General features: G+C 42.4%; 1 protein-coding gene across 2 annotated transcripts; it reads right to left on the reverse strand.

Annotated features, from left to right (window-relative positions):
- Window positions 1–591: 591 nt before the first annotated feature.
- LOC5501583 (probable inactive purple acid phosphatase 2) lies at window positions 592–12,103 on the reverse strand. Of its 2 annotated transcripts, none has more exons than XM_032369880.2 (6): window positions 11,115–12,103; window positions 9,497–9,699; window positions 8,773–8,970; window positions 8,454–8,692; window positions 7,577–7,748; window positions 592–1,846 (listed from the first exon to the last, which is right to left on the reverse strand). In XM_032369880.2, the coding sequence occupies exons 1-6, from the start codon at window positions 11,698–11,700 to the stop codon at window positions 1,493–1,495; spliced, it is 1,752 nt and encodes a 583-aa protein (XP_032225771.2). In that variant the 5' UTR covers window positions 11,701–12,103; the 3' UTR covers window positions 592–1,492. The 2 variants fall into 2 exon arrangements, with proteins under 2 accessions (XP_032225771.2, XP_001622861.2); XM_001622811.3 differs by lacking the exon at window positions 592–1,846 and adding an exon at window positions 5,516–6,391.
- Between the last annotated feature and the right edge of the window lie 20 nt (window positions 12,104–12,123).

The raw sequence follows: 12,123 nt of genomic DNA on the forward strand, positions 1-12,123 counted from the left end.
TTGTCGGCTATGCTCGCATGCTCGCTAAGATTCTTTAGCCGTGCTCGGAGAACTTGCTGCTCGATATTCCCATTTTAAGAAACTGAAAATGCTAAAAATACGGGTTGCTCGCTGCTCGAATAGCCTGTAATACAATACAGACCTTCGTAATTCATTTCTTACGTTCATAAGAAAGAAATTACGGAGGTCTTTATACAGGCTATGCCTTACTAGTCACTAATCAAAGTGTATGATTTCCCTAGAATTTTGATTTGATTCCTAAATAAGAAATAACCCAATTTTTTGCCGCCAAAGGGGGGAGTGGTTCGCAACCAGTCCCCTAGGTACGCTCCTAGGGGTCTTTTCTGAAATACGCAGTGATTACGCATTCATAATTGTGGACTTTGTTTTAGCAGCAAACAACAACTTTGGGTTTATCTGTCGTCATATAGCCCCGATTATCACGAGTAAAAGAAAATTAACAAAATACTCTTTTTTGTATGTCTTTTACTCATGATAATAGGGGCTATGACGGTAGAAAAACCCAAAGTTGTAGTTTGCCGCTTGTTTTTATATCAACTTACTAAATTTTGAGAAAACGTTCACGAAACATAGAATAGTTTTTTTTTATTGATGATCTTGCAAGTTTTACAAGTTTATAAGCTAAACATGTACCGCGATTTAATATGATTGTCTGGCCTACACCCTGGCTACCAGAGTCTCGAGCTTCGTTCGTTTACTATGCACCCTTTACTGGCTGCTCGAGCTTCGTTCGTTTACTATGCACCCTTTACTGGCTGCTCGAGCTTCGTTCGTTTACTATGCACTCTTTACTGGCTACTCGAGCTTCGTTCGTTTACTATGCACTCTTTACTGGCTGCTCGAGCTTCGTTCGTTTACTATGCACTCTTTACTGGCTGCTCGAGCTTCGTTCGTTTACTATGCACCCTTTACTGGCTGCTCGAGCTTCGTTCGTTTACTATGCACCCTTTACTGGCTGCTCGAGCTTCGTTCGTTTACTATGCACTCTTTACTGGCTACTCGAGCTTCGTTCGTTTACTATGCACTCTTTACTGGCTGCTCGAGCTTCGTTCGTTTACTATGCACTCTTTACTGGCTGCTCGAGCTTCGTTCGTTTACTATGCACCCTTTACTGGCTGCTCGAGCTTCGTTCGTTTACTATGCACCCTTTACTGGCTGCTCGAGCTTCGTTCGTTTACTATGCACCCTTTACTGGCTGCTCGAGCTTCGTTCGTTTACTATGCACCCTTTACTGGCTGCTCGAGCTTCGTTCAGTAAACGAACGGACGAAGCTCGAGACTCTGGTACCCAGGGTATCACGGGTGCCACGGGTCAAATCCCGTAAGAAAAAACCACTAGACTCCTTTCCAATTATTCAATATCAAATTTATTTTTTAGCCTCAGTTTGCTTGTTTCAAACGCTTTGATATCCAGACAATTATTATTATTGTATAACAATCAAATTTCGCTGAAAAGGTAGGTATTATTGACGTCACTTCCGTAACCACACCCTATCAGCCACCTCATGGTTATAGTTCTTCACCCATTCCCATAGCAACGCAGTGCTATTGACAGCTGTGGCCCTGCCATACCCATAATGCACCGAGTGGTACTCGGACCAAGGCTTTCTTTCAAACGGAAACGGCGTCAACAGGAGCACGTAGCCAGCAGTACCAACGACGACATTTGTGGTCCCCCCTGGTGTGCATTTTTGTCTGTAGACGGGGCAGGTCCGTTCGTAGCTGTGATAGTGACCCCAAAGTGCAAGATCCACGTGGTATTTGTAGAACAGATCTTCAAACTCCTGCTGCATGTGGGTGGCGATGATTGGATCTTTATTGAGGACCTATGAAATTGACATAATATCATAAACAAGCTATGAATCAACACAATGTTGAAAAAGTATATTGTACGCTTTATAAACAGGGTCCTGAAGGGAGAAGGAGGGTCAAAATCCCGTTTCCCGGCCGTTATTCTCGCAAAATCCCGGTGGCTATACTGTATATTACAGGGGGGGTTGGGTGAGGGGGGGGGGGGGGGGGGGGGGGCTAAAAAGGGTTAGAAGTCTTAGGAAGTGTTGTCCTGAGCAGCATGGTGTGATGAATCGTGAAAAGGACAAATTGAAAACCGTGATCCGTTATTACTACCTTCGCCGTGATTCGTGAATGGCGAAATTTGATCAGCGTGAATCGTGATCTGTTCTCTTTAAAAATTGTTAATAGAGTAAAGATTGGTCCTTTTCGTCAGTTGATCAGTTTATCGTGAACCGTGATTTCCGTGCAGGGACCTCTACTTACCGACCCTTCATGTAGGCGTTTCCAGATAGTGCTCCCACAAAGCCAGAAAGTGCTATCTGATCAAAATAGTGCTCCCAAACCCAAATTGCGCTACAATAGTGCAGAGCACAATCTGGAAAGGCCTACCTTCATGTAGATTCCCGTTCCTGGTAGACAAATTCCGTTCCCGGTATACCTTATACCGTTTTCCCCCGCCTAAAATAAGGCAAATCCCGTCTCTCGTTTTACGACTTCAGAACCAGGCCCGTATCCAGGGGGGAGTGGTGCGAACGCACCCCCCCTCCCCCATCTTCATTTGTATGCATTTGTATTGAATATGGCTCATGGATAAAACGATGTTGGAATTCAGCCTTACTTAAAATTCAGGCGATTGCTTTCTATTTGGCGAAAAGATAGTACATCCAGTAGATGAAGGATCCAGGCTTTGTGTAACTAGCCCCTAATTTTTAAAAGGAGACGGCGCATTGAACAATATTTCATTTTGTACATATTGTGTACAAAGAGGAACACAAAGACAAGATGATTAACTTATTCATCGGTGCATTGTCCGTTTTCGATGTCTCTATCCTCAGCAGCTGCGTATACCTGTATAATTTTAAGGGTCTGTACAGGAACCGAAATGATCGCAGGACCCAGTCTCGTATACAAACGCCGCGCGATGCATGACGGTCACGATGCGATTTCGGGGTCGGAATTCGCTTCAGGATTCCTGTGGATGTCCGCGCAACAGCAAATAACGACTCGGTACGAGTCTGCCCAGGACCCGAAACGATCCCCAAAAGTTCCCCAACTGATCCCGGGACCCGAAACGACCCCCAGGAGTCCCCGAAATGAACCCCAAGGAATTGCAGTAATGGACAAACAAAAGGAATGTGGAAGGATTGGCTTTCAGTTTTAAAAACATATGAAACATTTTAGAGTTATTTGTGTTACTATCAGGAAACTTAGATTTACTAAAACCATAGTATTAAGATTTTGATATATGACTGCGCGGGAAATACAGTGGTTGAGTCAGAAATTGGGGTCAAATGAAAATCCCGTGATATGAAGAACCAGGCGTGAATAAATCCTTTATAGATAACAAGACTTAAAATAAAGTCTCCACATCGATCCACAGATAAAACATAAGGTTATTCTTAAGGTTACTTTTGTGCATGTTTGTTTGTATTCGGCGAATAAAGACCTATCATGAGATCATGCGGGGTTGTACGGCCGAATACATTAAGGAAATTCAATACTCACATAAATATTGCTTTCAACAAAAGCCACATCCTGCAACGGTAGTAAAAGGGTTGTTCGAGTACATTACTCAGTGTGCTTTTGTCATTCCGCCATCTTCTCGGACAAACCAGCTGCCTAAAATGCAGCGGCGTAGCCAGGATATTTGACAGGAGGGGGCCCAAAAGCCCCTTTCAAGGCATTTTCTCTTTTATTTTAGATAATGTTTCATACAATTACTGTAGTTTTGGCTGCTAGAAAGGGGGGGGGGGGGGGGGGGCACCCCCATGCTACGCCCCTGAAATATGTCGGTAAATAATATTCGCTCATGTGAACATGGATTTCGTTGTGAAATACACGTTTGGTTGTCAAATGAATATGGATTTTTAGGGGCGATGTTTACCGGAAACGAGATTTATATTGTCAGAGTCATGTGTCGGAACTGCAAATGTTTAGAGTGTGATGGAAGGCCAACAGTTTGGTTGTTCTGAGCAAGGCTGGGCTATGTTAATGTTATTCCTTTCAGTAGTAATTAAAAGTTGTGTATTTGTTTTGGACTCTGTTTATGGGTTTACCGCCGGGGCAAAACCTTAATTATGCTTTAAGAATTGCAAGTGCTTTCTTTTGCTTTCCCTTTGTCCATTACCGCAATTCCTTGAGGTCGATGTCGGGGACTCCTCCGTATGGTTTCGGGTCCCGGGATCACTTTGGGTACTTTTGGGGATCATTTCGGGTCCTGTACAGGTCCAGTGTTGGCTGTGGGCAGGTGGTTATTTTCTGACCTCGTCTACCATTTCCACGGATTATGTATCGCGTTTCACGCTTCTTCTCGTGGTCGTTACCGACAATCGCTACATTCAAGTAGTGCATGCACTCTTCATCGACTATTATCGACTGCTATTCACATTAAAGCATACAAAGGACTTTGTCGCACACTGTCCTAGGCTTCCACAGGCTAGGTGGGGGGGGGGGGGTATGGGGGTACGCAGTAATATGTAGTAATAGAATTTGACGATCCTTCAATAAGAAATGACCCACTATCTGCGGCCAAGGGGGGTGCGCGCGCACCCCACTGTGTACGCGCTTGTCGTGTGTTGTTGGGCGGTGATTCTGATAATCGATATGACTCGTGGCACATCCTGCTTTTCTCAAGAACTTTTCCTCTATTCATGACCACAGGGAGCCCAAGCTCACAGTTAGTGGTTTTTGGGTTTTGTGAGAAATTATTCTAATCGAGCGGTTAGAAGTGATCATTTAAATTTCCTCTGCTAAGTTTCGTAAATTTCGGTCAACCCTACCTCACTCTATATAGTATATACAATGGTGAGTTTCGTGTGTTTTATTAAGAATTTCTCACAAAACCCCAAAACCACTAATTCTGAGCTCGGGCTCCCTGTATTTATTATTGGCTTGGAGCAATATCTTCAACCATCAATGCTTTATATACTATGAATCCAGCGTTCCGAGAGAAATACAAAAGGTTTCTTAGAATTGGGTGTAGGCATTAGGCGTCACTTACGTTATCCCAGCTGAATGCCAGAGGTTAAAAACAATCAATCATCATGAGATAATCAGGACAGAAGCAGAGAAGGGTGTTATTATCGCATGTCGATTGGTGACTAGCACTAACAAATCACGTGACGTTTTGGGTGACAAAATAGCGCGCGCTCAGGCTTCTATTGGACGAATTTAGATTTCCGTGGCTCTCTGGCGTGACGGCAACTGCCATCTCCTGCCTCGTACCAAGGCGTCTCAAGTCAGTAAAAAACAAGTGAAAAATATACTAGTGAGCGCAATGAGGCATGGGAAGGTTAAGCGCTGGCGCTAAGGACCATGAGAAGGGTCAAAGGTAGAAATGTCTTCGTTCTACCCAAGCACCCCTGCGCGCTTAGCCAGCAAGTAAGCGGACGAGGCAGTGCCATCTTTTTTTTTTGGCCCGCGAACTCTTTGTATTGGTAGAATTGGCAGGCTTTTTTTTAGGTTAAGCTATAAACAGCACCTTTTAACAGTATAAAAGCATTGTTGTATTACCAGTTGTCAAGGTGATTTTACAGCTGTTAGGACAACAAAACAACGAAATAGTAGCGATCATCCTCGGGAACCCAGGGCGTCGTGGTCAGCGCAACGAGGCGGAAGAAGGCGGTTAAGGGGGCAGCCCCCTCTCCCTCCATCGGCTTATACCGTTTCCTTACCCTGACCTCGATGCCCTGTGTTCCCGGATATTTTACATAAATTAAAAATGCAGAAATTTACAGAGATATTACAGGCCCAGAACGAAAGTGAAACATTAAGCTTTGTCTTAGCATGCCTGGGAAATTTTGATCGACCAAAAAATTTGCACGTTCGTTCCATTTTTTGCGCAGTCAGTCGCAGTCCGCTATTCTTACTAGTATTGGTTCAGTTCGTCTTTTAAATATACATATCAATTGCATTGTTGTTTTTCTAGTTATTTTTTGTTTGTTTGAGTCAGTAAAAGATCATACATGTTTAAAAGATCCATCACCCCATCATGACTCATGGAATCATTTGTACAACCACACCCGGTCTGCCACATAATCGCTCTCATTAATTACCCATTCCCACAGCATGGCGGTAGCATTTGCCACTGTCACACGCCCATAGCCATAATTAGACGAATGGTAAACAGACCAAGACCTTGCTGGGATAGGCCACGGGTCTAGCGTCACATCAAAACCTGCTGTCCCAACAATTATGTGGGTGGGGCCCCCAGGGGTGCATTTGTTCCTGTAAACAGGGCAGGTTCTTTCATAGCTGTGGTAGTGCCCCCATAATGCTAGATCCACGCTGTATTCCATAAGAAGGTCCTCTATTTCTGCTTGCATGTGGAGTGCTATGGTTGGGTTGAGACCCTGTACCTGAAGAGTTAGAGGTTAGGAGAGATTAGGATTTGATCATTTTCATTCTTTAGCATTAGAAATCAACAAGGAGATTAGTGATTTGGATATTCCCATTACATCATTTATCATGCATCGTGTGACATTACTGTTCAACCAATCATGTAGAAGTTGTTTCAACTCCCAAGGACAAGAATAGAGAGCAAGTCTTTTTTAAGACTAATTTTACAGCACAACTAGCCAAACTGTAAAGCAGACTAGTGAAACTGCAAAACACTGGAAATATGTATGGAATGCTTGTTCAGATCAATCACATGTGAGATATCAAAACAGTCAAATACAAGTCTCAACAATATCAGTTTGCTAAATTCTCACTTCTCATTGATCAGAAGACAAAACAAATTCACACATTTTTGTTTGTTCGCGGTTTAACTTGTTGCACTGTAGATCTTTTTGAGAGTTGCAAAGTACTGTATAGCAAGCATTCGCCACATTGGCTTGTTAAGATTTGAGTATCACCTTGGATAAAGGCTTTCTTTTTTCAAAACCCAGCTTTTTTTACCTTTCTGTGACCCCCCCCTCTCCCAAAAGCACCCACTCCCCTGAATCTTTCAAAACATGATGCAGTGGATGTTCATTGCAAGCCTCAATAGTTTCGCTTCTCAAGCCAGACAAGGATCCTGGGTTGGAATCTGGGTCAAGCTAAGGACTCAGACCCAGCATTTTGAGTGGAGCTGTGGGATGGGAGTTGTTTACCCATAAATCGGACCATTTTCTCTTAAGGCCTGGCTAAACACGCAAACATGTTTGTCAAACATTGCATTTGACGCAAATGTTTGTACGCTTAGCCACCCACAAAACATGGCACCTAATTGGCTTCCACAACACGTACAGATGTTTGAACGAGTTCAAAAAAAACTTAATAAGTGGAGTCTGTAAAGTTCAGTGGGGGGTTGTCCCGAGCCCCCCGAACCCCCTGCTATGGGCCTACATTAGATAAGCTTGGGATTTTTCAGGTTTAAAAAAAAACGCTTGGTCTCATAACTGAGAACTGCTCTCTGAGGATGCTGTCTGATTGTTTTTTATTACACTTCACCAATCTGTGTTAAGGGGGGGGGGGGGTGGGGTTAGACAAGGTCTGACGGAGATTCTGCCACATGCATCCAATATAAAAGTCCTACATACAGATACACAAACATTACATACCAGCTGGCTTGTGTACATTGGGCGGTGACCCATGAAGACGATCCAGGGGGTCACCTTATGATTGACAGCTTTCAGATCAGCCTCAAGCCACTTGTATTGGGTGGAGCCTCGTGTAAAGTTATGTTCAGTGCTCATCATGACAAAGTGGACACTCCCATAATCAAAACTATACCTGGGAACACAACAAGATTGTGTAACCTTGATAAAGAGTGCATACAAGCTAGTTTGGGAGGGGAGGGGAGGATGGGCATGGACCCATTCAAGAAAAATGCTCAAGGGTCACTTTCTACTGCAGAAGTGTACCTTAAAATGACCAAAAATAAAATAATTTTGCAGTTTAGTGTTTACAGTATTCCAAATGATATGATCTTTAGCTGTGAATACACTTGTTACTGCAGTGAAACCTGGATTTTACAATATGCCTTGGGAGATAGAAAATGTATTGTAAAACCCAGGTATTGTTGCACAAGGTGTATACTTGTAGGGAAGGAGGTTTAATTATCAACTATTACAAAATAATATCGTTAGATCGAGGTTATTTCTAATACATTTCACTGTATTTTTGCTGGGGGAAGAGAACCATCTACAGGTTCCACTGTAGATGGCAAAATGTGGATAGGAGGGACACTTACATAAAGGACCCATATTATAAGGGGTACTTACATATACGAATCTCAAACACATATAAAAAAATGGAACTAAAGAGCTTGTTTGGCAGCCATTATCAGGAATTGAGTAGCACCCAACAGTGCTGTATGCCTATCCTAAAAAATATTAGGGGCATTCTGTGACTTTACAAAAGAAACCATCTAAAGAGGGCCATGGTAGAGGGCCGTGACCATGTCACAGTTCTGCCCACAGTGCAAAGTTAACTTACCACCATAGGGCATTTCCATTATCAGGCATGTGGAAGCGATGGAACATAGGAACCCCACACTCCCCCCCTGAGTCGTCACCAAAGTTCCCCCAGGAGGGGTGGAAGCCCTTGCCTGCACCACTTGGGTCTTTGGAAGCACCAGTTGTGTGGTCTTGCTCATGGTTGCCAATACCGACCATGTATGGGACACGGGTGGCATATGGCTCAATCAAAGAATGCCATTTATCCCATAGATATGCCTACAATGAGTGACCATAATTCATAGAGTAAATATGTATTTAAAGGGGTTTCTCAAATGTTACTTTATGAAGTCCCTTACATATCCTCTTGCATATGAAATGTCTCCAAAATGTAGAACTAGCTCAGCACCATTCTTGACCTCTTCCAGGGAGTACCTTGCCGTAACCTCTGCACCAGGAGTGGGTGACACGCCCATGTCAGCGTAGGCTACAAACTTGACAGGGACATCAGCACCTGGGATGGGTGCAGTGGTGAAGTTTAGCATGGGTCCCATGGCCTGAAAAAAAACATTTTGCTTATAAGATTTGTTAATTTTTATTCAGCAAGAAACCAGGAGAGGTTAAAGAAGGACAATCCTGCTGCCATTTTATGATCCCGCTCAATAGCGAGTCGCACAAAGCATCAATTTCCATAAGCTAATTATTTAACCAAGAAATTTTCAATCAAATAACGCAATAACATATCAGACTTTATTCATAGATTGTTATTTTGAAGTTCCCTTGCGAATAAAAAGCTGTATTTTCAATGATAAACAATAACAAAGGAGTGGGTGATCAACATTCACAATGGAGTTGGAGTTAAAGGGAATTCACAGTGCTTTGAAAAAAATTGGGTAAAATATGGCAATTCTTCTATCACACTCTTGTTGTAGTTAATAGTATGAAAGAGTTTAGTTTTAACATTCATTTATCATAAAAACTCATCTTTGCAGTTTGAACAATCCTGTGGAATCCATTACACTTAGCAAAAAAAAAGTGGGCACTTAAATAACCATAGAAGTGTAGATTGCACTGTATCCAGACCTCTTCAGAGCCATATTGGTAGAAATATCTGGTTGCAGGTTTGAGGTCTGCAATCAGCACATCATGTAAGAACCCAGGATCACGGAATCCAATTCCATTTGCTGGAAAGCCACACATGTCTTGGGCCCTGTAGGTGGAGGACTTGCCAGTAGCCTTGTGTGTCAAGGTCTTATTCATGCCATACATCACTACGGGGTTGGAGTCTAAATCAGGAGAAAATGTTTAATTAATAGGGTTTTCCTTGAGGGCCACAGATGTCACAAATGTAGACAGCTGAGAAAGAGGTTCAACATCTCAGGTAAAAGCCAAGACTTTAGACTTAGACTTTTAGACTTTTTTATTGTATCAAATTGTTTTTGTTGAATTAAGACTTCATATTTAATTTTGTACCATATTTAGCGGATTTAATTTTCTACATGCATTTTCTAGCATAGTGTTCAGGGGCTTTATTAAGTTTCAGAGTAGGAAGCAGGAAATGATAAGCAGGAATTGAAGTTATTTTATTAGTTTAACACATTGACCCCTCAACCGGCTTGTACCGGCTTTGGGGAGTACCCACAACCCAAAAAATTCATAAATGCAAACTAAACACAACAAGATGAAGATACTCAGGCATCAGTCTAAGGGATAAATGGTCTTGAAGATATGCATCCAACCAAGGTGTTGGCAACTATTCTTAAGTCAAATAATAGCACAGGTTCTTTGACAAATTTCCAATCGAACAAGGAAAGAAAAGCAGAATCACCCCTCTCAATAAAACGCTCAAAATACAACACAAGGGAGAGAGATCAGCAAACACAGCTCAAGACACAAATAGATACCTTTATTCTGATCCTCCAGGTTTATTTCCATGGCCTCAAAACACAATGTCCACTCCTTGAAGGCTTGTAAAACCAGTAAGATGCCTTTAGGGATTGAAAAGCATTCTGGGAGGTCCAGGGAAAAATCCACGAGGATTTTGGTTTTTTTATAAGTCTTTTCACCCCGAAGCCAAACAAATCAATCATACCCAGACCAGAATAGCAGTGTAAACAATTTTGGAATCAATTTGGTTTAAAAAAAAACAGCATTTAGGAGAGCTGTGGTGATTCATTAGAAAATTATTTTCTCATCCAGGCAAAGCCAAACAAGAAAAAATCATCATGAATCCACCTTTGCTTGCAAATATCCATAAGCAAAGCACTCAATTATGCCCCAAAAGACTTCATGATGTCCTGAGACACTCTCCTAATATGCTCATAGCTGTATTTTTGATGAAAAATACAAGCAACCATCAACTTGTGCTGGCTTCAGCACAATGACGAGGGATTAAAAGTGGGGACCGCAAAGCACTGTTGGAAAGCTTGCATACCGCTGACTAGGTGCAGCTGTGTTTGACTTTGACGGGCTGTATAAAACTCAGAATAGGGGGGGAGGTATCTGTTTTCAGTCTGTTTTTTTTTTTGTAAATTCAGCTCAAAAATAGCCAGGAGTCAATAGGTTAAATAAAACTTTTTTAAAGTAGCTGGCACTCTGTAAATAGATGTCACAGTAACAATGTGACCCCAATTGTAGCCCACAACTGGTCATGCCCTCTTCACTTTCATTTTGAAATGGAGGATTCATTTGACTATCTCACCTGTTCCTGAAGTCCACATAACACGCATCTCAGTTGGGTCCCCTGTCAGTGCTATCCGGCCTTGAAGAGGAATTGCAGATCTTCCTTTGAACTCCACTGTATTACTACGTGCCTTTAGCACAGGGACACCATGCCCGTCATAGGAAAAGTACCTCATCTCGCATGACACCCTCATGTTGTACAGCTTCACTTGGACAAAACCCTTGCCTAACTTGTGCAAAGTCTTGGTCTCATTTAAATATAAGTAGTCAAGGAATCGATCATGTGTGTCTTCGGCTGGGCAGTACAATGCAATAAAATCTGTCATATTCGCCCCCTGTATGCTATGCCAAGATACAGTCAATGATTCGGCATTGTCAATCACAGAGGGGTGGACTTTCAGTGTGCCTTTGTAGTCTTGGGGGTTCCTTAGAGGTTCTTGGTCCATCGTAGGGAGTTTGATCCAGTATCCCGGGCTCTTTACGTCCATCAGGCTGCCATCAGGGTTTAAACGATTGAAATACGTCGGTATTGAGTGGGATGCTGTGAGATGTGGCGACACAATAACATTCAAAGCCACCAACAACACAAGCCTGGAAACCCCCATTTCCAAGAGAAAACGCTGGGTTTTCACGGTAGATATTGCTAGTTCTTACCCACTACTCAAATGCAGAGCAAGAGTGACCATTCGACTGTCTCGTGTGATTCGCAAGGGCAAGTACTTCTCGTAACTTATGCAATATTCGTCTTAACTATGTTTTTGTGACATGTTATGATCTCGTGACCTTCACAGATTCTTTTGTTCCTTCTAATCCTTGTACTGGATTGGCTGTGTTATTTATTCGGCTTTCAACAGCATATTTTGAAAGTAATGCATAAAGCAAAGCAATTGGTGCATCCCCAAAAAGAATAACAAAATAAATATGTCAAAATGAAGTTTCTTTCAGTACTTTTTGCAACCAATTTTTTACGACATTTTTTGTTTTGAGTGTTATCGCATGGCATGCTGGGAGAGTAGCACCACAGAAGC

The sequence above is a fragment of the Nematostella vectensis genome, chromosome 8, assembly GCF_932526225.1.
Source record: "Nematostella vectensis chromosome 8, jaNemVect1.1, whole genome shotgun sequence".
NCBI classification, from domain to species: Eukaryota; Metazoa; Cnidaria; class Anthozoa; order Actiniaria; family Edwardsiidae; genus Nematostella; species Nematostella vectensis.

What these genes read in the sequence shown, in the direction of transcription:
- LOC5501583 (XM_032369880.2), bottom strand. Translation starts at nt 11,700, where the DNA reads ATGGGGGTTTCCAGGCTTGTGTTGTTGGTGGCTTTGAATGTTATTGTG. An exon ending in TATGTGGACTTCAGGAACAG is followed by an intron (nt 9,700 to 11,114) that starts GTGAGATAGTCA and finishes CTCCTGATTTAG; the next exon opens with ACTCCAACCCCGTAGTGATG. An exon ending in ACCAATATGGCTCTGAAGAG is followed by an intron (nt 8,971 to 9,496) that starts GTCTGGATACAG and finishes GTTTTTTTTCAG; the next exon opens with GCCATGGGACCCATGCTAAA.